Source organism: Balaenoptera ricei, chromosome 10, assembly GCF_028023285.1.
Source record: "Balaenoptera ricei isolate mBalRic1 chromosome 10, mBalRic1.hap2, whole genome shotgun sequence".
Taxonomy (NCBI): Eukaryota; Metazoa; Chordata; class Mammalia; order Artiodactyla; family Balaenopteridae; genus Balaenoptera; species Balaenoptera ricei.
In genome coordinates, this window is record NC_082648.1 from 23,656,645 (window position 1) to 23,681,029 (window position 24,385).

At 42.1% G+C, this 24,385-nt stretch overlaps 1 protein-coding gene and 1 non-coding gene across 2 annotated transcripts; both read right to left on the bottom strand.

Annotated features, from left to right (window-relative positions):
* Positions 1-291: 291 nt before the first annotated feature.
* TRNAW-CCA (transfer RNA tryptophan (anticodon CCA)) lies at positions 292-364 on the bottom strand. Its single transcript has one exon. It is a non-coding gene; the product is annotated as a tRNA-Trp (tRNA).
* A 1,294-nt stretch (positions 365-1,658) lies between these two features.
* PTHLH (parathyroid hormone like hormone) lies at positions 1,659-12,717 on the bottom strand. The gene is made up of 3 exons (XM_059934538.1): positions 12,617-12,717; positions 6,186-6,608; positions 1,659-1,728 (listed from the first exon to the last, which is right to left on the bottom strand). The coding sequence occupies exons 1-3, from the start codon at positions 12,715-12,717 to the stop codon at positions 1,719-1,721; spliced, it is 534 nt and encodes a 177-aa protein (XP_059790521.1). The 3' UTR covers positions 1,659-1,718.
* Positions 12,718-24,385: the final 11,668 nt, after the last annotated feature.

Below are 24,385 nucleotides of genomic sequence, written 5' to 3' on the forward strand. Positions count from 1 at the left end.
TTGGAATATTCCTCCCAGAAACATTATCTTACTCACATCCAGCTCAGCCTAATCTCTCCCTATGTGATTTCCCCCCCGTTTTTAAATGTTCATAGAATTTTGGATTATTTCAGTTTCTTGAATACAGCGTTTAGTTGTTTCATGTATATATATGTATACTCTTGAGGGCATTTACAGAATTTTTTAAAAAAATTTATTTATTTATTTGCCTGTGCCGGGTCTTAGCTGCGGCACATGGGATCTTCGTTGTGGCATGAGGACTCTTAGTTGCAGCATGCATGTGGGATCTAGTTCCCTGACCAGGGATCGAACCCGGGTTTCCTGCATTGGAAGCATAGCGTCTTAACCACTGGACCACCAGGGAAGTCCCCATTTACAGAAGTTTGCTTCCTGTGCATCCTCCAAACATCTAACAGATTCCAAACATGATACTGAGCCTAAACAAAGTATACGTCCGAAATATGTGCTTGCTTGATTCATAGGCTTTTTGTTTTCTTGTGTTGGATTTTTACTGATGAGTTCTCAGCTGTAAAGAAAAAGATTCTGTAGAAGGAAGATGTTTGTGTTTTCATCTGAACATAGAGGTAGGAACAACCAGGATGATATGCAAAATGGAAAGGGGATTGCATGTGGCATTACATCCATGCTGTTTGCAAACTTGGTCCCTGGAACTGGTATGTCTCACGAAAGCTATCTTCACCGGTGACAGCTTTTTGAATTGCCACACACCTCCCAAACCTGAGTCTCTCTCCTTTCTCTGGTAGGAAATGTTAACAGGTAGAATTCTCAAGTAGCTCTTTTACGCTTATTATGTGACCAATAGGGGCAAGCTCTCTCAAATTAAACTTTACATTGATTAAACTTACCCCTGGCCTTAAAGTTCCTGATCTGCCTCTCTTCCTGTTTTTCAACTCTGGCTAACTCTCTGGACTAAGTTTCTTTAATTTTTTTTCTCCTGACTTTTCTCTGCTTTTTTTCTGCCCTCTCCACTCTTCACTTTGAATTGGATGTACTTCATAAAATGATGTCTAGATAATTCAGCCATTCTGCTGAATTGAACTTAAATATCGGACAAAATACATTTTAAGTGGTTTTAAACTAATGTGAAAATGTTGGAATTTGTACAATATAAACATATTAAACTTAAGACCATATTCAAATACAGTTAAAAGTCACATCATGTTTCTTCTACTAGAAATCTTAAAGGATATATCTATATACACATAAAATTCACCTTCTGAGTCATGGTGTAATTTAGATTATATTTTATTAGACATTCTTTACAAATTTAAAATACTGCTATTTTTACATGCGCAGAGGAAAATCAGTTTGGATAATTATTTAGGCATTCATTAAAATCAACCACAATATAGAGACACTTAATTGTGTCATTTATCAACATACTTGATATGTATATCTAAAGTGCATTATGTTACAAAAAATATAGAAATTCAGCAGCACCAAGACACATTTACAAAATAAATACATCAGTTGACAAAATAAATTATGGTAAATGTGATAATAATAATTGGATTAGCCTTGGCAAAAAAAAAAAAAATTCACAATGACCAATGTGCAGTTTCATAGAGCAATGGGGGAGACAGTTTTATTCCAATGCATTTACAGTATTTACAGACAATAAATATTTCTAATACTTTCCATATGTTTATTATTACAGAATCCTGCAATATGTCTTCTGAACGTCTCTGCTGAAAATTTCAATGCCTCCTGTAAAGAGAAAGAAGGGAAAGAAGAGGAGAAAACAGGTTAATTCTCTTTACAAATGAAGAGACATAAAATAAAGGATGTAAATTAAGGAACATAGAATCACAATAGAAAGAGATTCAGGGGACTGCTTGTAAATATCTTTTACAGAAGGTGATTGTGGGATCCACCTGACTTTCTAGAACTCTGCTACAGGCCGGGTCTTTAATCTGATCAAATGGTCAGCGTAGAGCAGAAAGGAAAATGGGTAAGGGACAAACTTGAGAATTCAGAAATAAGGCCAGGTTGTGCAATACACCTTGCTTAGAAGTTTATTCCCCGGTGATGCCCAACAGAGGTGATGCAAAGGTTGCTTATTCTGTTCAGGTTCTCATTTGGCCAATCTCTCACTAAGATAATGGGCTGTTGTGAGGGTAGAGTGTGTGATTTGGGGTAAAGGTTAGAAGGATGTGTAATTAAACAAAGTATGTTTGGTTGATGATTTGATGATATCTGTCCTTCTCTAGCTGTCCTTAAACACTAATGAATAAAACTATCATTGGATTTTAGTTTTTGAAGCCAAAACTAGGATAGAATTGCTGCTAGTTTTTTGACTGAATCTTGCATTAGATATTGGGAAAGCCCATTTTAAATTAGAGAATAAGAATCAATTAATTTAAAAGTATAAAATAACAATATTTCACATCACTGTGTTTGTTTTATTACCCAGAATAAGTTACCACTTGGGATTGACACCTTTTCGAACCCTTCTAAACACTGTAATGACAGTATTTTAAGATGGGCTAGTGACTTTTTCCTCTACTTTTCTCTCTCCTTTTCTCTTCTCTCTGTGTGGTCTATTTCAGGGACTACATATTGGTGTCAAGGAAACAACTACGGAATGGAATCTGATTGGCTGTGTCACTGCATTAACAGCCAGAGTTTTACATGGCAGACCTGCATGGTTGTGAGACCTACCAAGAAGCACACTCTTGACAATTTAGGAATTTTATGTGCAGCTTGAAGAATGAAAAGCAAGTTTAGCATTTAGGGCGTTTTAATGTCTTAAGGAATTGACCTCTTCACCAAGAGTCTTGTTTGGAATGATAAAATAGCTCCTAGTTACACAGAAAAAAAATAGTTTATGATTAAAATTTTAAATGGTGGGCAGATATGGATGGATGCTATGAATAAAGTCCAAAAGGAAACTGTCAAAGTCAATAATTTGTGTACTGTACTGATTTTTAAATGTCTTGGTACTAAATGGTATTTAGTGAATTGAGTTTCAGAGTAACACAAGCAAGGAGGGAATGAATAGTCTCGAACAATTATTTCCTCAGAGGGAAAGAAAAAGGAAATAAATTAAAGGACCAAGGAAAAGATCTTTTAATTAAGTTTCACCCTGCCCAGCCAGTTTGCTTGCTATCTTTCCTTCTGATTTCCCTTTAACAAAGGCATGTAGTGGAACAGTCAGGTAAAATATATACCATGACCTAAAAGTATATGTATGTTTATTACACATATGAGTATGACAACACTTTAGACCTCTAGCTCTTCTGAGTACTGAAAAGCTTTTATATTATTTCTAAATCAGTGTTTACCAAGGCAAATTATATGGTCTCAATTAAATGAGTTCTACTGTAACTGGACATCTCATTTGCAACATCAAAAATTCCAAAATGTAATTTCCAAAATTTAAAGCTCTGTATTTTCCACTGAATGGTTCACGTGAGAGGATCCAGACAGTGTTAGCACAATAGTTTCTTTTAAGAAATACCACCACTATTATATATTAGAATAAGGTCCGTGCTTGCCATATCATCAGGCCTCTTAGATCATCGTATAATAATGCAAAGAGATTAAAGAGAGGACATTAATAAAAGGTTGGTTGCTTACAAATCTTTAAAATAGTTATTCTGAAAAGATTCTAGTTGGATTACAAAATTTGCATGACCCCATATGTTCTCATCAGTACACTCCTGAATTTCCCCACTTTTCCCTACACCTCTATTGCGTTGTATTGGGAGAATGCCAACATCTGGCTGCCAAATGAGCAGTGCTTTCCATGAACATCCCTCAGAACCAGGGAACAGAAAGGAAAAGCAGAAGTATTCTACTTGTTTCAGTCCTAGGTCTGGATTTGATTAGGGCACTGCCTAATTTTTACTAAATCTATTTTTTTAAATATCTTTATTGGAGTATAATTGCTTTACAATGTTGTGTTAGTTTCTGCTTTACAACAAAGGGAATCGGCTATATGTATACATGTATCCCCACATCCCCTCCCTCCTGAGCCTCCCTCCCACCCTCCCTATCCCACCCCTCTAGGTGGTCACAAAGCATCTCCCTGTGCTATGCAGCTGCTTCCCACTAGCTAGCTATTTTACATTTCGTAGTGTATATATGTCAGTGCTACTCTCTCACTTCGCCCCAGCTTCCCCTTCCCCTTTGTGTCCTCAAGTCCATTCTCTACGTCTACGTCTTTATTCCTGTCCTGCCCCTAGGTTCTTCAGTACCATTGTTTTAAATTCCATATATGTGCGTTAGCATATGGTTACTAAATCTGCTTTAACTTAGAGACACCTTTGGGATAAGAATTGACAAGGGCTGGTTTTCAATTCTCCAGATATTTAAGAGCATTGCAAATTTTAAATGAATAGAATTCATTAAAAACTATTTCTACTTCTGTTTTTATAACATATATATTATATATATATATATTATATATATATATAATGGACAAAAATAGGTTCTGGCAATAAAGTAAAACCCTTGCATTAGTTATACATATGTACAATTAGGATCATATCTTAAAATACACTGAATATGTGCATTAAGCCAAGATTTATGGGGTTTGTTACCCCTTATAGATCCATTAGATAGCTGCAGAATAGATCATTCACTATACTGAAGATTCCTCTAGTGGCACTGCCCATTGATTACTGAAGCTGTACTACTTAGCCAGTATAACTATTATTTATATGCTATTTAATGATGGGTTTTGTCAACGTAACTCGAAGAGAGATGAGATGGTAAAAAGGTTCAAAATCCCCTTTGAAACATCACTCTGTCATCCTTTCTCTACCAGTCAGGGGAAAGGATTGGAGAAGTAACGGGGGACTCTTTAAATAATGAGATCATTACTGCATATGATGCATTCTTGTGTTGTTTTCCTCTTTCTTTCAAACCCCACAGAAGGGCTGTACTGAAAAGTAAAAACCAGAAAAGATCCTATCAGCGGAAATGCAGGGGTAAAGAGCAGCTCTAACACGGCGCTGGCCTAAGCGTCAGGAAATGAAATAAAGGCAGTTCTGAGGACCACCTATCCCAGTTCCCAGGTCTGCTCAGTTGCCTTAACTGTGGAAAGCCTTCGTTTTCTATTTTATAAAATGAGATTAATACTTGCCCCGTTTTTGCCTCACAGAAACACACATAGGTAGATAGATAGATAGATAGATAGATGGATGGTACAACCAGAACGAAATCTAAAAGCACCCAAATAATAATTCCATGTAATCTCACTTAATCTTCACCTGACCCAGTGAGGTTGGCACAAGTACTATCTTTATTTCACCGAAGAGGGGAGTTAGTCTTAGAAAGACCAAGGAACTTGCCCAACGTTATGAGCTTTAATAAGTTTAGACCCAAGACTTGAACCTAAGGGTTTTGGCTCCAAAGTCTGTGCATATGAGCATCTGTGAGCTAAGAATAAACAAGCCACATAGATGTGGTTTTATTATTCCTACTATAATACCCTAGAGGAAGTATTTCAACTTGCAGTGGACAGATAGATACATGAGAAAAACTTATATCTTATAACCAAGTCTATACTTGAAAATTTTCAGAAATCATGATTTTTGTTTCATGAACTGGTAGAAACCAGAGTTAAATTTAATTAAATAAATTTAAAGTCTGTGTTTAAAATTTTAAATTTAATTAAATGAAAATATATTTAAATTTTAATTAAATTTAAATTAAAAAATGTGGACGGCTGAGAACTGTTTATGGTAAGATATTTTTCTGTAGTGTTTGTAGGTCATATCAAAGCCTTCTGCGTTCTCCCTTGGAGTGAAAAAAAGAGAGAAAGAAAGAAAAAACAATCATAAAGTTTGACCTGGTGTGAGTGGGGGAAACAAATACGTTTCTCTAACAAATGGTGAAGGTGCGCTAGCTTCTAAAGCTTGAGTGAAAAAATGAAAGGGGTTAGTAGAGCACTAAAGGATTGGTGTCGGGGTTTGTTGGTGGAGAAAGAAGCAGGGTGATTAAACCCCCGTGGGTGTTGAAGGGCCAGGAGCACACTGCTTTAAGGCAGGCCGTATCCTGAGCCATCTTGGTTTTGTAAGCTTTTAAATTGTGGACCCATTGATGGAGGGACAGATAGGGAGGAGATTCTAGGTCTGTGCAAGCCAAAGCAGAATAGAGGCTCCACACCCCACCTGGGGGCACGGAGGAGGGGCTGGGGCCCCGGGGGAGCCGGTTACCGTGAATTGAGCTCCAGCGATGTCGCGGAGATGTCAGACAGGTGGTCCCCTTCCAGCCAACACCCAGCCACGCCCGAGTTCAGCCAGGCCGATCGAGTTCGCCGCTTCTTCTTTTCCTGCTCCTTGCGTTTTCCAGGCTTGCTTTTCTTTTTCTTGCCGGGTGTCTTCAGTGGCTGCTCTTTGTACGTCTCCACCTTGTTGGTTTCCTGAGTCAAGTATCTGCCCTCATCGTCAGTCCCAAATCGGACGGGGTGGTTCTTGGTGTTGGGAGCAGGCTTGGAGTTGGGGGACACCTCCGAGGTAGCTCTGATTTCAGCTGTGTGGATTTCCGCGATCAGATGGTGGAGGAAGAATCGTCGCCGTAAGTCTTGGATGGACTTCCCCTTGTCATGGAGAAGCTGGTGTTCAGACACAGCCCTTTTGCTTTAAGGGAAAAAGAACAGGAGGGGAAGGAAACAATGACATTTTAGTAGATGGCGGAGACCACAAAGACTCGAGGAAAGCCCTTTAAATTGTCTAGTTGAGCCGATACAGGATACAAACTAAGCTGGAAGAGCTGCAAGCCGACTGAGCAGGGAAGGGGCGAGAGCGGAAGGGAAGAGCCGGCCGTTAGGAGGCTCCAGCTCCAGCCTCAGCTGTGCAGCTCCCTAGGTCTGTGACCTTGGTGAGAACATGAACATTATTGGGCCTCATCTGTTTAAAAGGAAAGGATCAGACTCTGAGATTTCTATGCTGTCTTCTCAATTTAAAATATTATGATTCAGTTATTCAAAGAAATGGACAGAAACCTCTGGGCTTTTTTCCCCACATTTTTCAGAGTTGTGTTGGGGAAATAAATCCAGGTGTCCTAGTCTGGGAAACAAAAAGGTGGCTGATTTCACCTGAGTACTCGCCCCAGGCATACTTGTGCATGAACAGGCGTGCATGCACGCATACTGCTCCCCACTTGAGAGAATAATAATAATACTGAATCTCAAAGAACAGCAAGCTCTACTAGTAAAAGCAAACAAAGACTGAAAGATGAAGTGAGCTGTGAAGCCTGTCTAGGAAACCACCTGACTAACAGACTGAATGTGAACATGATTGATATTAGACTATGGGCTACCAAGAACCTATATTTGAAGGCCAGCTGTCAGAGAGAGCATGCATAATTTTCTGTAAAGTAGTGGGTGGTCTCTTTAAAATGACTTTGAGTGTTTAAATTAAGTGAGATCATTCTATTTCATCTGTGCGTCTTTTTTTTTTTTAATTTAGAATTTCAGAGGGTAATATCCTTAGTACTTAACTGAGAAATTCACTATTCTATTTGTTCTTTGTCTTAAAAATATCCCTAGAAACAAATATGATTTTTCTATTTAAACAACACTCTAATGAAAATATAGTGAAAAAGAATAAACTAATTCGCTATCAATTCTTTTAGATAACACCCCGACTCTTGCTTAAATGTCCATTCATGTATTCTTGTATTATTCTGTGTGTATTTGTTAACCAAATCTAAGTATTGCATACATGAATCAGTCATATTATGTCTGCTACAACTATGCTGCGCCTAACTCCAATTTCTACCACTGAAACAACTCTCCAAATTGGCTCATTTTCAAAAGTATCTGAAGGGGCCTTCCCTGGTGGTGCAGTGGTTAAGAATTCGCCTGCCAATGCAGGGGACACGGGTTCGAGCCCTGGTCCGGGAAGATCCCACATGCTGCGTAGCAACTAAGCCCGTGCGCCACAACTACTGAGCCTGCGCTCTAGAGCCCGTGAGCCACAACTACTGAGCCTGTGTGCCTAGAGCCCGTGCTCCGCAACAAGAGAAGCCACCACAATGAGAAGCCCACGCACTGCAATGAAGAGCAGCCCCCGCTCGCCGCAAATAGAGAAAGCCCGTGCGCAGCAACGAAGACCCAATGCAGCCAAAAACTAAAAAAAATTAAATTAAAAAAAAGTATCTGAAGGTATTTCACAGGGCTGCATCCCACATATTGTCATTCCCCTGACACTACGATAGATTTATCTGGTCTCTTAGTATTTTCATTAATACAACTTTAACTCCTCAGAGAAACACGACAATAATAAATAGCACTCTCCTCATTTTACAGATGTGGAAAGTGAGGTTCAGAGAGATTAAAGGCCTCACACTTGCTCACATGATGAGAACAGGCAGAACCAGGTTCCAAAGACGAAGTCTTTTGATTCTGAAACCAAGATTGTGTTATGACTTCCTCAACCCTTTCTCTTGCTGAAGCTGAAGTGTATGTTGAGGAAACAAGAAAGGAAGGGCATAAAGAGCCTGTGGTAGGACCCATGGCAAGGGGCACATGGACAGCAATTTATCAGTTTCCTTGAAGACCAAGCTTGTCCCAAGAAGTACATTTTCATCACCAGAATAACGAACCAGGATTCCTAGAGTCTGGATTATCACTGGGGGAATGAGATATTGTCTAGTTATATTGTGAGTCCCAGAAGGGTAAGGCATGAAAACACAGTCATTATTTCTCTGGACCTGATAGCCAGAATACCAGCTTCCTTTCAGCATTTTAGCGTGCGCACTGACTTTAAGCCATGAAGCTTGTGCAAAAAAGACATGACTTAATGGAAAGGAATTTAACAGGAACCTGGTTTAAATGAGGCTTGAAGGAGTCTCTCTTCCTTTTTGAAGGTGCCACATGTGACTAGATTAAAATTCACTTACTTTGTGGCAGTAGTTAGTATCGTGGAAACTTTTAATAACCTACAAACTGGAGGCTTTGCTGCAACAGATTTATATTGTCTAATAACATTTTTAAAGAATAGGACTGATATACTTGCAAGTATTATAAGTATTGCAGTTTAATAAGTATCTTTTAGCAAAATGTCACGTTAAAGAACGAAGTTCTTAGGCGTGATCAATTATACTATTTGGAGCTTTTATTACTTTCTCAATTCCTGGCAGATAGCCACCCATCTGTATTGTTCTCCAAATGTATAATACAGCCTATTCTAGCTTAACTCGGGGTCAAAGCTTTTAACAGTTGGTCTGTTCTAATCAAGCCACTGTTGCTCATGCCTCCTCTGACTGGCATATATGCCTGTCATCCTGGCTAGCCTGTCAACTGTGAGTCATGGTGCCTTCCTAACTCAGGCACTGCTCTTTCCCAGGATGGTTCTCATGGGAAATGGAGTGATCATTCTATCCTCTGTTTTATAAAAAGCCTACAATATGGCACAACTTTGTCCAGATTAAAATAGTACATCTTTCATGGGGTACAAAGATTCTTTCTGCCTTTTAGGGGTAATTATTAATATATTAGAAAACACAGATGTTCTTAAATGTTCAATCTGAAATGCTGTTACGTAATTTACTTACTAGCTCAAAGATGTCTGAATTTAAAATATTGTGAAGAATGAATTTCTACTACATTAGAGGATCAGGAATATAATAGTATCTTTATTGTCAACAAGAAATAAGGTCCATGGAGTGTTCTATTTATTTTCCAAATAAGACATTAACTGAGCCAAGGGGAAGTGACTAGCATGTACAAACTAGATGTACACGGGTGGTGGGCAACACGTTCCAATTAGGGAGGCTTTCACTTTAGATAATTCTGAACTACTTAAGTTGTAAATATGGCCTCAGTAACAGTCTGTTACTTTATATGTCTGTAAACATTGCATAGCACAATGGTTCACATGACATTTATTACATACCCAACATGGAAAAACAAGTATGCTATGTTCATGGTCTCCTTCAATTATTATTAAAAAATGCAAAAATGTGGAGGAAATGCTTAACACAGATAACTCTGAATTCAGTCAAAATACAGCTCTTCTGCCTTAAAAAAAAAATCACTCTCAAGGGAGTTTTCAGGGAAGAAGATTAAATTTCTAAGGCGCTCTCATGGAGCATAGGGAATAGCTGGAGCGATGGGAATTCCGTTTTCAGCACAGGAAGAGATGGCATGCTCGTGCTGATGCTAGGCTCCTAAGGAAGGCATCTGGGTTTGAGAAGAAAAGTTCTGTGGTACATGGAAGAGTCAGGGTTAGGGTGTTCGAGTTAAGATGACTCACCAGAAGTCCCTTCCAACCCAAATGACTCAGTCGAAAGTTATGCTTTTCACTAAGTGGAATAGACCCAGTCTGGCTCCCAAGCAAATCAGTCAATGATGTTTTAGGTTTCTGAATCTGCTGGGGTTTTCTTTCTAAATTAAACACAAAGACCGCCACCTGCCGAAAGCCACGTAAATCTGGACAAGAATGTCCGCAGGTCTCCAACTTATTCACGCTCTAGACTCATTAAGTAAAGTCCTTTTGGACTCACAGGTCCAGAAGGTTCACAACCTACATTGCCATGGCCTGGGAAGTGTTATTGTTGTAGTAATTTCCTCTCCCTTAAAAGTTAGCCCTTAGCTAGAAAACATCTAAAGCAGTTTCCCTAATACTTGGTATGAAAAGTAATCGGGGAGTAATATGATTTGATTACATGTTAAAATTTCTTTCAAGAAACTAGGTTGATCTGTCGCAATAGTAGACTAATATTTTGTCTAGCACACAAAATTTACTGTTACTTGGCAATAATGCAAAAATAATGACTTGTTTTTTTAAACTCCATTTGGCTGCAATAATTTGATGAAACCTTTTTATCTGCTGATGATTTCAGCCTCCATGAAAAACCATGGCTGTAATGTGATGATCTATTAGCCATTAACTATAAGAATGTTCTGTGGTAGTTTTATAACCATCTGCTGAGTGTGAGTGTTTAACTGCAATATTGTATTTCACCCACAAACAAAACCATAACAGAGTCTCTGGCTGCTAAATGGTTTCTGATGTGTCTTTTGCAAGGTGCAACAAGGAAAGAGTTAAAAATAGCCTTTAGGACTAACTTAGCACTATTTTTATGCCATAACTGTAGATTTAATCATGGCCCATTTACTGTTTCTCAAAAGAGAAAGCAGGTATTTCTTAAGCAACTTTAAAGAAAAAAATTGGCTCTGTTCCAGGACAGTATTTTTTGACCAAATAAATACAGCATTTAAGTGTGCTTTTAAAAATTTAGTCTTCATCTATATTTATATATGGATTTTACATAACTGAATTAAATACAAGTTTCAAAATGAGCAAAAAGTCAATACAATTTCCAGAAATACATCAGCAAAATGTTGATTTGAAGAATACAATGCAGCTTTATCTTCAGCACAATGTTCTACACAATTTGCCTTAGGAGATTCATAATAGATTTTCATTTTGGTGCCAAGGTTCAGACATGTCTAAAGTAATTTCATTTAAGGATTTTCTGCTTTAATAATAATAGACCAAGGACACATATAAAAAGTTGCCTTTTTGTACACCCTTGGGAATTTCCAAGGAAGCACCAGGAACTTGATTGTAAGTATTAGATATTGCTATTTTTATTGTTAGTGTAAAAGTTCTCCTTAATTCCTTCACCAGAGGCAAACTTGTCTCAGTTCTCAAACTTTATGGTTTTCCCATCCTGAACACCGAGAGCGCAGCTTAAAGATCACCCAAAGATGGTCTTACACACATTAATGAACTGCTAGGTCCAACGGATTATTAAGCTAGTGTACTCGCCCACTCTTCCAACTTTTCAGTCACACAACATGGTGTTATGTCTCTGGTGTGCTTTGAGGTATGATTAGTTTAAAGTCAAAATTATCACCAAATGAAAAGTCAAAGAATCACCAAATGAAAATGCCAAGATACAAGTTTTCAGTCTACAGTGCAAATATTTGACTCCAGATTAAAGAGCTGTTAGCAATAATTCCAAGGGGGAAAAAAAGTTTCCACACCTAATATTCATTTTGGAATCAAGCACTCTAGCGTTCTTGAACGGTATCAATACCAATGTTGGAGTTGTGCCATTGCAAAGTTGTTACTACTTCATTATATAATATGCCTACATTATGTAATGTGGTCCATTTTATATGCTTAAAATTAAGTCATTCATAATAAAATTAGATGTAAAGTTTTTGCTTTTCACACAAAACCTGCCACCCACATGCAGTATGTACGTATATATATACAAGTGCACACAGACATATGTCGCCTGGATCCCTCAGCTTCCTCCGAGTTATCTAAGTCTCTTGCAATCCTCACCGTTTCAATATCTTCCCAGGTCCTGAAAGTAACCCTTTTTTTTTTTTTTTTTTTTTCACTAAAGGAGATTTTGCCTGGAGGAGATTCTGTAAAACGCTCCCTCTCATGGAAACACAAAAAATTTGTCTCTTGCCTGTTTCCCCTTGAGGTTCAACCAGTTCTCCCGCCGGGTTTGAGGAGCCGGGCTCAGCCCCGGGCAGGTAGCGGATCTCTCCGCTCTCTAACCCGGGCGAGGAGCATCAGTGACCGCGGCGAGCCCTGGGCAGCGCCCCAGCCTGGTGGCCTCTCCCCCTGGACTCCCCAGCCCTCACCCGGCGCCCTGGGGACGACCGGGCACTTACAGTCGGCGGCCGAGCTCCTCCACCGAGCGCCCGCAGGAGGGCACCGAGTAGCTCAGCAGGAACACCGCGACGCTCCACTGCTGAACCAGCCTCCACAGCATCGTATCCTCTCTCTCTGGGGACCTGCAACGGAGAGCAAAGGGGCCCGAAGTGTCAGTGCGGCATCTCCATCTCCCCGCACCACCCCGCTGCGCCCCGTCAGCCTGCTCTCAAATAGCCTCTTCAAGGGCATCTCCCAAGTTGCAAAGAGGAAGAAAAAAACTTTCTCTGGAGCCTCTCGGCACTTACTTATTTAGGAACAAACTACTGTGCTTTCTCCAAACCACACAGGCAAAAAGGGACCAAAAAGAGGAAGAAAAAAAAGAGAAAAATCAGAGGCGCCTCCTCCGAAATAATAACCAAAATGAAATGGGTTTATATATGTATCTATGATGAGCAGCGTGTTTACACGTCTCCCATAGCAATGTCTAATTAATCTGGCCGGCAGTATCTTGCGTTCGGGGAGCAGGGCTAACCCCTTGTTAAAAAAAAAAGAAAGTTTCCCCTTCCGAAGTCTGCTTCTTTGCGAACTAGGCCGTCTTGTTCCAGAGCCACTTGCAGCGAGACCCACATATATATACCTAGCTGTCTGTCTACCTCCTCTGGTGGGCTGGTTGCTTCCGGAAAGTTGATTCCACACACCCTGGGAACCAGTTTCAAGTGCGTGTGTCGTCGATCAGGAGGGCCAGGTGGCGGCGAGGGCGGGTTAACAGCGGCGCGGAGGGGCGGCGGCGGCCTGAGCGAGCGGCAGGGCAGCAGCGGCCCCGCTTCACGGCCGGGGAGTCATGCTGGCCGGGCGGCGCAGGTTGGAGGAGAGTTGAAAGCCGAGCAGGGGAATGTTCACACGCTCGCAGGCAAACCTGCCGGAGAAGTGAGCGAGTCGCAAAGAGGTGGCGCCCTAGGAACGCGCGCGGGGCGAGCGAGGGCGCGGGCGCGCGGGGGGCGGGGGAGGCGACGGGCGGCCGGAGCGACCGGAGGGGAGCCCCGAGCCGGGAACGTCCCGCCGGCCACGGGGAGCACCCCTCCCTCCCCGCGGCCCCCGGCGCTGCCCGGAGCTCCCCCGAGCCCCACCCCGGAGCGCTGGCCCCGCCGCGCCAGCCCGGGGCCGGGGGCGTGGGCGGATCCGCATGTTCCCGCCGGGCCCCTCCGGCCCCGCACCGCTCCGCGGATCTGCGAGCCGAGGTGCCGAGGGCGTGCGGACCGCCCGGAGCAGCCACGACCCCCGTCGCGCAGCTGCAGCCGAGCCCCGCGGGACGCGCGGGCGCCCAGGCCGCCGGGGGCGGTCGGCAAGGAGGAGGCCGAGGAGCCGGGGCGGAGAGCCCGGGCGCCCGGCATCCTCGGCGGGGAGGTCGCGGGCCTTTGGCTAGTGCCTTTTAGGAGCCTTAAGCCCGCTTTGGGAGCTCCGGGAGCGTGATGGGAACCCTCCTTCCTGGCCCTTTCCTGGGACAAGCTGAGTGGGGAGTGTTGACTAGGCAGGGGGGAATCCTTCGCAAAGAAGAGTAAAAACGGTTTCAGACTTCAGGTCGAGATGGCATTTCTTGCTGTCTCAGAACAGCTGAGGACATCTGGAGCCTGTCCAAGAAAGCCCGCGCACAGGATGGAGACCCCCTTTTGAATTGCAGAGGGGGACCGAAAACTCCTGGGGAGCGCACACGGCCCTTCCGCCCACAGACAGGAGTCTAACCCACTCTTTTCCCCGATAACCTACTCTGTTCCCCGCCCCCCCCCCCACCCCGCGTCCCCTGTTACATATTCTAGGATGACTCTATCCTTGTCGCTTCAGCCTGCAGAAGCAGCGGAACTATCGCTCTAAGCTGCTCTGCCTCAGAGAAGCGAAGGGAAAGCAGGGGGTTTTTCCCAAAACTGTTGGGCGGGGAAGCAAGACTGCTCTGAATTACTGGGCAGTTACCGTCTAGGGAGGGCTTGCAGCGGATGTGAACGCCCGCCCCACGGACTTCTCTATCTTTCGGAAATGAACCGGGGTGGTTGGGAACCATTCAAGAGATGTTCGTCTTCTAGACAGACAATCCCACTGGTAGGTTTCAGTACTCTGTAGAAGGCTAGTGTGATTTAGAGATTTGAGATGATTAAGGGAGCCTGACCTTTATCAAGCCTGGTTTCTGGCTGATGCTCCACAGATTTTACCAAGATTGGGTGAAATAGCGCCCTCTCACCGACCCTCGCTCATCTCGGCTCCCTTTCCCCATTGTTAGCTGCTTAGCTAACTAGCTTTAGCTAACGTTTGCTGCTCAGTTTGGGTGGGTGTCACCCCTTCTCAGAAGCTGCTATCTCCCTCATTTGCTTGCTTTAAACTTCACACTTAAAAAAAAAAAAGTAAGCAAAAACCAAAACTTGGCTTCCTCCAACTTAAAAAGAAATCTGGGAATTTCCACAACTTCCCTTGAACGTTTAAGAATCTCTAAATGTTAGACCTGTTTGCATGGCATGAAAAGACAAAGTATCAGCACTCAGAAATGTCAATCTTTGAACCTCTAACACTTTCTGATTTATAATAAATTCTTTCCAAAAAGACGCAGGAGCCTTAATGTAATCGTTAGAGCTGAAGGGGGGAATCTGTAAAAAAGTAAATCACAAATGAGCCATTTAATACTTGCAAGTTGTTTAACATTAAAATGATAATATTTGCTTCCACAATGAAAAACCCAAAGGTACTTAGCCAAGTTTCAAACTACCCAGGCTTTAGAAAGTCAACCCTCCCCCAATAAAAGGTTAAAACAAAAAGCAGATTGAAAATATTAAATCACTTACACTGTAAATAAATTCATTATATTCTCAGAACATTATAAATTAAAGACTGGCCTCAATAGACTGCTTTGATTTATGTTGCTTTTTCTACTAATTAAACAAAATTGACCCCCTCTCCCTCCCTCCTTTCTTTCCCCCCACACACTTTTCTGATGTTAATGGCAAAACATCTATCAAATATTTTTAGAATTTCCTCTCCTCCACAAAAAGAGAAAATATAGACACAGGAAAAATAAATAGTCTTTATATACTTGGAATACTGAAGCTTTCCTCATAATTTATTACTTCACCTTTTCCTTGATTTACAGTCTTCTCTGCTCTTCTGGCCAAAGGAGGGAGATCTTCTCAGCAGTCTCTTCCAGAAATAATTTTTTTTTTTCAAAAAAGTAAAATTAAGTCTTAAATGAATTAAAAATTTCCTGTAAGGAGCCTTCTGTTCCCACCCAAGGCAATTATTAGAAAGCAGGTCCCTCTTCTAAAGCCGCCCTGTTTATTACTTTCAGTAGAAATTCTCCTCAAATATACCCTCAATATATACTTTTCTGAAAAGGGTATTTTCTGACATCATAATCTAGTTCTCAATATAATTAAGTAACCTCTATGATAATGCTGAGGACACATGACTGCAAATGAGATGACTCCACACTAGGAGGCTTTCTTCTTTTCTTTTCTTTTTTTTTTTCTTTTTTTTTTTTTGAGGCTTAGGAATAGAAAAAGTGCCAACAGAGCCTGAATGTTTGCTTAGGCCTTGCTATCACATAAATGCACCTTAGCAAAGGAGGATTTGAAGACCTGCCTTTAATCTGAAGTCTTGCCATATGAAGACAGATTAGCATTGTGAGATCTACTCCTACACGAATGCCTAACCCATGAGCAAGCCCCAGACTTCCATCTTCCCATCCCCAATGACAGAATTATATCCCAATTTTAAAAAGAGATGTTCTAAATTTCTAAGCACACTTTTACTCTTAAATTCATGTTTATATAACCAGTTGATGTCTATCTCCAGGGATATCTCCTCTTGCAATTTAGGGAAAAAAACCCCAAAAAACCCTAGCATTTATGTTTAACTTCCTCATCTTTCTCCCTTTTCCCCTCCTTGTCTCAAACAACAAGCAAGCAAGCATACAAATGAAAAAAAACACCTACAACTCTTTAAACAGTTCACCTGGACTCAGAAATTCCCTTATCTTATTACAAATAAACATCCAAATTTAACATTTGCCAATGTGTAGGTCTAAGCTCTAACTCTAAAATCCCATGAGACCAAGCAACAAAACTCATCCCTTCTCTTCTCCGATCTTTTTCTTTGTTTGCATAATTAGCTCATGTAAAGTTATCGTTTGATTACATTAGAACATGGTTCAAATCACTTTGAACCATTGCCTGGATTGGGACTTGTGAGCTGACCTCGAGGTAGCAAAAAAAAGGAAGTAATGCCTTTAAATCCCACATAGGGGCACGAAAAGGGTGTGTTTCATTATTAAATCTCTTTATAGTTAGATGAGGATAAGACTCAAACTGGGGCTGTCTTCTCTAGGAACAGGACTGGCTGCTGACCGGTGGAGGGGCTGCCTCTGGGAGGAGCGCCTAGATACCATCAAGCTGAGGGGATTCTTTTATTGGCAAAGTGGGTCTCATACCCTCCTGACCCTTCCCTACTTTCTGGGCAATGTTCAGCTTTCCCCAAACAGGACCAGAAAGCCCACAGGTGAGGCAGTTTTCCTGGAGGGCCCAAGCCAATGTGAGATGAGAAGGTCTTTAAGAAAGGGGGGTCTCCAACAAGTTGTCCAAGGTCAAGCAGTGGTGTAACCTCCCAAACCTGTGAACATCAAAACATGACTGAGAAGGAGTCTTCTGGCCAGGGATGGAGCACCTGTATGTGTGTGTGTGTGTGTGTGTGTGTGTGCGTGTGTGTGACAGAGAGAGAGAGAAAATGGTTGTGTAGTGCAAGAGTCCTGATCTCCTGGACTGATGCCCGCTGGATGCCCTTGGCCGGGCCCAGTTCCTGGCTCCCTGAAGTAGGCAGCTCTGTACTTGTGCGAGACCACAGGGAGAGTTCCAAGTCCCACCTGGCTCAGACGACAACCCTTCCATCTGAAACTGATCTCGGGCATGTCACGCAGCCTTCCTGGCAGGGACCCAGCTCTCCTGTGAGCAGAGTCGTCCTTTCTTAAAATTTGAGCCCTGTTGTCTGGAAGGCGCTGCCCCCGGGAATCGGCAGGACCTCGGAAGCAGCTTACATCCCTAACACCATCCCCCGCCCCTTCAAACTGGGCTAGCTCTCAGCTCTGCACAAGGCAGCACCGGACTAGGGTACCCATCCTCTCAGGCAGAAAGGCATCCAGACACCCACACTTCGCCGGGGTGTGTGTATTTAGCTTGAGCTTGTGATTACGATGTGTTCGGGCCCTGCCTTCCCTTACTGGGATTCCTGTCAGAAATAAGGCCGGGGGAGGGCAAACGTGAAAGCCGCGCTCTTCCCTCTCTGGGGTCTCCCGGCCTGGTAGTTGCGCTCTGGGCGCAGGAAGGGGAGGCGTGTGTCTCCTAATGGCAGGAGGTCCGGATCTTGGAAGAGGCGTGAGACGACAGGACCATCTTTATCAGCCCTCCTCTCCCACTACAGATTTAGGTCGCCCTTGCGAATACGGTACCCGAGGAGGCTTGGTTCCCGGGGACCTTAGACTTGATGGAAAATTTAGAGGCCTGGGAGACCCTCGGAGGGTCTAGCTACGTTCCCTGGGTTCTTGGGCTTCTCTTTCTCAGCATCTGGACTCCGATTGCAGCACAGAATCCTTCTGTCCGCAGCGGTAGAATTGAGGCCTTCGCGCTCCGCCCCTCCCGCTAGGTTTACTGCTTGGCTTCGCACCCGGTACAGAGATGCCCGCGCAGCTCGCCCCCTCCTCCCAGAAGGGCCCTGCTTCTGGCTGCAGGGGAAAGGAAGCTTCGGGAACAGTGTGACCCGAGGACAGGGTCCGAGGCACTAGCGAAATTCCTCCTAGCAGGGCTCTCTCCTCCCTTCTCCCTCCTGGGCAATCTATGACTCAGACTTGACATCAGCCCCTGGCAGACAGTGACAATAAGTTCCCAGTGGGGGTGGCGCAGCTGTACCCCACCCCCGGCCTGTCCCGGTCCAGGTCCGGTCTCCAGGGGACTGTGCAGGCTCAACCTCTCCTCCTGGAGGCCCCGGGACTCGCTGTCCTCGGGCCCGCCTCCCGCGTGTCTGTCCAGTTCGGCGCGGCCAGAGCCCCGGAGCCCGTCTGCTTTATTTCATTTAACACGATCGGCAAAGCCAAGGCGGGGTGAGGGGCGGCGCGGGCCCGAGGGAGGAAATGAAGGGACGTGGAACAAAGTTCTCTCTGCCAAGTCTCTCCGTCGGATTCTTAGAATCCGGTGGCACCTTAAAGGCCTGATGTGAGGGCAAGGAGACGGGTTATTAATTCTTGAAGCCCGCTCTATCTATATATAGCTGCTCAGTGGTTGCTGTTGGCGATCGCGGGGGGTGCAGACCGTGGAACACGTGGCACCTCTCCAGCGCTTAGAAATCAACCTAGCTGGTGGCTCCCGCGGAGTTCGGGAGCAGCGCGGCTCAGGCTCCGGGAAGCCAGTGAGCTGTCCATGGTGTTTAAGGCTCCTTGACGTGCGTCCTGGGCCGTCTGGGCGAGGCGCAGACCCCCGCGCCGGGGGCCGCCACACCTCCAGCCGCAGCCTGCCGGCCACCGAGCCGGTGTGCGCCGGGCACCGGCGGGACGTGTTCGTGTGCACAACTCTGGGACGCGCTCTCGCAGGGGCATAATTCCAGAGATAGACGGAAAAAACCTCCTGAGTCCAAACTGTGGGTTTCCTTTTAGCTCCTTCCTGAAGGTGTCTTTCCCCCTCGGGCAGCACTTCTCGCACTTTAAGAAACGTCGGTCCAGCCAGCGCCTACCTCCCTTCCCTACACTAAGGTTCTAGTCTCAAAAGAGCGAGAAGCAAGTCACCGATCTTATTATGCTTCTCATAATGGTTAAAAGCATCTACGAGCTGACCATCGCTTTGGGACCGTGTGGTATCGCTGGGGTGACGCTCGCCGCTTCTATTGAGTGGCGAAGGCGCTGGGAGATTGTCAGGGGTCTCAGGGATTTCGGTCAGTTCCTTTCCGAGGGGTGGTTGGGGTCCTTTGTAGAATATTATTGTTCAGAGGAGCGACTGCTTTATTATTCCCCAGAGCCCTGAGCAGTGTCTGATTGCCATTCTTAGGGAAGGAGGAAACAAAGAAATTGTCATGTAATATTACAATGTTGTAGGTCCATTCTCTGTGAAGTACAGTTCTGCCTGGTTCTTGTGACCTGGTCTTAGGAAGAAATCTTTATGAACTGAATTAAGCTCTTATACATGTTTAAGACAGAGAATGTTTTGCCTTTTTAATTATCACCACATTTTACCTTTTTGTCTTTTAATTTCTCTTGGCAATTTCCCCCCTACTTATCTCTATTAGAGATCCCATCTCCATTTGAGTAACAAACTTCTTTAAATACTACAAAAAGTTAAGAAAAAGATTGTAAACATTTATAACTCTTATTTGAGTTTTGTGCCTTTACTTATGGGGATATTTAATTAACATCTAGAACATAATGGAACCTTTTATGTTTCTGAACAAGACATCAGATTGGAACACATCATTGCTTGCTGCTTTGACCCTTCTTTCTTATCGTAGTGCGGTACTTAAAAAAAAGAGTGTGTGTGCTTATTAATAACTCTGAGAATGCCTGATATAAAATAGAAAGTATTATGATTCAATAATTTTCATAGTTTTGCATTTATAAAATAAAGATAATTAGTGAGGGAAAATGGGATATTTCTTTATATCAATAAAATTGATATTAACATTTTACTTTCCTTTTCTCTATTTATAAAAATTAATAAAATAAGGCTTGAATGTGTACCTAGTTCCTTGAAAAGTATGAAATACACTCGACTAATAATATTTTATTATTATTGTTTTGCAGTTTAGAAGTTTAGTTTCGTTCTATGAATTCTTTGGTAGCTAGTCTTCCTCTATATATCCCTTTACTCTCTTTTCTATGAAAGGAGAAGAAAATAGAATGATAAAAATAGACTTCATTCTTTTATTCTTTATCTGCTCCTATAACTTAGGAAGCTATCCTCCCCAACTCCACCTCCATTGGTAGCTTAGCATTTTCCTTTGTCCCATATTGATACCAATTGAGAGTTTCCCCTTTAAAGTTCGTCCAATTTCTTTCAGTTTCATTATTTTTTAAAAAATTAGCTTTCCCCAACAGCTTGTTAGATTTTAAAGATCTCATTCTTTTATCCATTTATTAGAGAGGATATCAATCCTTCCCACCAGCAGTTCTGTTAAAACTGCCAGACATTTTTTTCTGCTTCCAAGAGGAAAGTATTCAATCAGTATAATTGTTTATGAGCCAGAAAAGAAAAAAGAAAAAAATCCATCGATCTCTTGTTTGTGTTCTGCTTACTCTCCCAATGTGCTCAGCACTGCTTTGAGCCCAGAGGAGGTCTTCTGAAGATATCTGTGGAATCAAATTGAATTGTAGTTCTTTCTACCTGCACTTTTGAGAAATGAAAGCATATTTTAAAAATTATTTTAGATCTACTTCCCAAAATTCATACATAAAGCTCATTTCTCTGCAGCTGAAAACTTTGTGTAAGGCATTTTCTTTTAAAAATCACAGTGGATTTGGGGGAGGCATCCTGTGTGTTATTCTATCTCAAAAGTCTCTCTTTCCTTAATGTTTGGTGCATGGTATTGCTTTCCTGAAGATATTTCTGTCTTCATTTCATTTGTGCTTCACTTCCCAGAGACTGGTAAATGAGGAGGGAAATGTGGACTCATGATGCATCATAATATATTGAGATCAATTATTATGTGGGAGTACTTAGGTTAAGAAAATTTAAACTGACCTTAGCATTATTTTGTTGCACTTTGCTCCTTTACTTCTCATCCTGCTAAGCTGTTAATTGTACATAGAACTGCCAAGGTACTTTTCACGGTTAAAAAAAAGGAAGCTGCTTTTTGTGGAAAGGATAATTTTTTTTTTTTTTTTTGTCCCGTAAACACAGGTCACATTCTTTGTAAAGCTGTTTTTAGCAGGCAAAAGTGTACATGCCTCTAGCAGTTAAACTTGCTCTTTAAAAGACCTAGCATGTCCTTAAATGCAGCAGCAACTCAAGTGTGGTTGATATGGTTCCCAAAACCCCACGTTTTAAAAGGGTTTCATTGTCGAGGTGCACCAGGATGTACTTTTAGGTCTATGATACACAGTCTGGGCATCACAACCACATATTTCCCTCATCTCATTCCAACCCCGGTGTGGTGAAACCAAAGAGACTCCAGATGAAGGAGAGTCAGGATTTGCGGAGAAAGGGCTGTGTAAGTACAGTGAGTACAAATCTTTAAGACCTTCCCCAGACTTCTAAACAGTTGAGAAGGTAGCTTGTTTGCTAAGTGGGGCAAAGTGTCTCAAGGTCTATCGCTGGAGCTGCTGACATAATTAATGATTTCATTCGGAGCCTGAAAGAAGGTACTTGTATTCCTTCTGGCATGGGCAGGCCAAGTTCATGTCCAAACTCTAACACTTTGGGTTGATTTTAGCCAACAAGACTGTTGGTCCTCTTGTTGCATACCCAAAACTTGAAAGTCAAATATTATATTAGGCTATGATACTTCCCAGCCTTGAGGAGGTTGACACATGCTAAATATATAAACAGACACTATTATCTAAAGATGAATTACATTCTGGTTAGAGATTCCTTATTCCTAGGTCAAACCGGGAAAACTAAAAACCATATACAACCCACCACCACCAACAACCACACAGCAAACTACTTTAAAAATCAACATTTTCCGCTAAACCTTATATGCAAAAATTTTCTTGTCCCATTTTACACTATGAGGTTAGTGGCGATCCTTGAAAATTAATTATGGTACTGAAAAAGACTTTAATAACATTTCTGCTAAAAATAAACTGGAGGCAGTGTAGCGCCCTGGATTCATGATTGCTTACATCTGGTTTCTATTTTTGTGAGTTTCATCTGGTTCTCAGAGAGTTCATTCACAGTCATCACAGGTTTAGTTTCCTGTTCTCCAATGGGAGAACTTGTCTTGATGACCCATCTATTTTTCATCTGAATGCTGCACTTTTTTACATTAGGGAATGTGGAAAAGGAGAATGAAAAATATGTCAGGTCTAATCAAGCAAACTGAAGTCTGAACAATGTCTTTTAGCACCTGATTTATCCTGAATCCAGTGGTGAATAACAATGAGGAAATCACTCTGTTTTAGACCCTTGTAGAAGCAGGTAGGAAAGAAAAGAGAAAATAGATGGAAAGAAGAGGAAGGGAAGATGGAAGGAAAGGAAGGAAAGGGGAGAATGGAAGAAAGAAAGAAATTAAAGAAGGGCTTCTTGGTCAATAAGAATACCCATGCCCACCCCATTATATTCCCATTGCCCGTAAGACATGGTAATGTATTTTTCTTCCTTTCCATGTTAACTTTCAGACCTTTTTCAAAGAAAGGAAGGAGCTGTATTGTATGCTTGTTGAAAACAAGGTCTTGGACTCCTTCCCACACTTAGTGAGGGAGGGGCAGGATGCCATAGGAGCCTTAGTCCTTGCTGATCTGGACTTGGGTAGACCAGTTTGACTCTAGTTTATAAGTTATCCTATCTAATATCTTTTTTTCACCATCTAAAACTTCCCAGTGGTTCTCCTCTGTGTAAGCAACACCATCCCCTTTTTGAGATGACTACTTTATCTAAAGATCCTATCTAGTTCATATTCCAAAGTCTCATGAAGCCTATTCTTTTCACTTCACCATATGATTTTCCTAAATTTCCTTCCTGCTGATATCCCAGAAATCAAGACTCCAAAATATCCTAGATGCTATCTACATTCAATAACAGTAGTTACAAATATTATTGAGCTCCTATACCTAGGACTGTGATGACTTCAAAGAGCATTATTTCATTCACAATAGATTGCAGAATTACCTTTCTTAACTAGGGTAAACAATTACTAGAACTGAGATTTGAATTTGGTTTTGACTGACACTATGGGCCTCTCTAGTATGACACAGGATCTGACTGCCACATCTCATATCCACTGATCTATAAGGGTTGATTTGGCTAATGTGACTGGCTAGGCAACTGTTATCTTCTCTCACCCGTCCATGTAGGTTCCTGAAAGCTGTGCACTTAGTTGAAGAGGTTGAGAAGGACCATTTTTCCATCAAGGGTTATTGAGACACTGAGCATCTTCACTGGAAAGCAAACTGTAGGATGCTCTAACTCTACAGACCAAAATGAAAAGAAGAGCATTCTTTTTTTTCCCCCCTGCTGATTACATGCTCTTTTTACACACTACAGAAATTGTTCAAGAATCAACCTTATCTGATGGTCTTATGCCAACATTTATTGAGGTTCTACTTTATGCTAAGTTCTATTCTTAGAACTTTAAAGAAAGCCACATGCATTGGATTATTGCTCTGGTGCCCATAGAATTGCCTTATTCAAGATAATTTCTTTCCCTTTCCTTTCAACATCATATTTGGACTTGCCAATTTCAGTTTTTGTTAAGGGGCATGATATATATTTTTGAAAGTCATGTGAAAAATATGTATGTATCTTTTGGGAAATTGCTATCAAATATAATTTCATTTAAGCTATTTATCACCTACTATGTCCAAGCCGTGCATTTTTTTAAAAAAACTATACGCCATGACTACATTTCTTCCTCTATTGCTTGGGCTACTTTCTTTCCCTTTTTGTTGTAAGTTACTTCAAATCTTTTTTGGAAGTAAGCAGGTAAAAAAGAAAATCTAGTACAAAGTTGAGATATAGTGTCAGGGCTATTTTCAGAGAACATGAAGTCTGTTCATTTGTTCATTCAGTCATTCAATAAATATTTCTTAAATGTCTACTAGGTCAGGCACTTTGCTAGGT

What these genes read in the sequence shown, in the direction of transcription:
- PTHLH (XM_059934538.1), bottom strand. Translation starts at nt 12,717, where the DNA reads ATGCTGTGGAGGCTGGTTCAGCAGTGGAGCGTCGCGGTGTTCCTGCTG. An exon ending in GAGGAGCTCGGCCGCCGACT is followed by an intron (nt 6,609 to 12,616) that starts GTAAGTGCCCGG and finishes TTTCCCTTAAAG; the next exon opens with CAAAAGGGCTGTGTCTGAAC.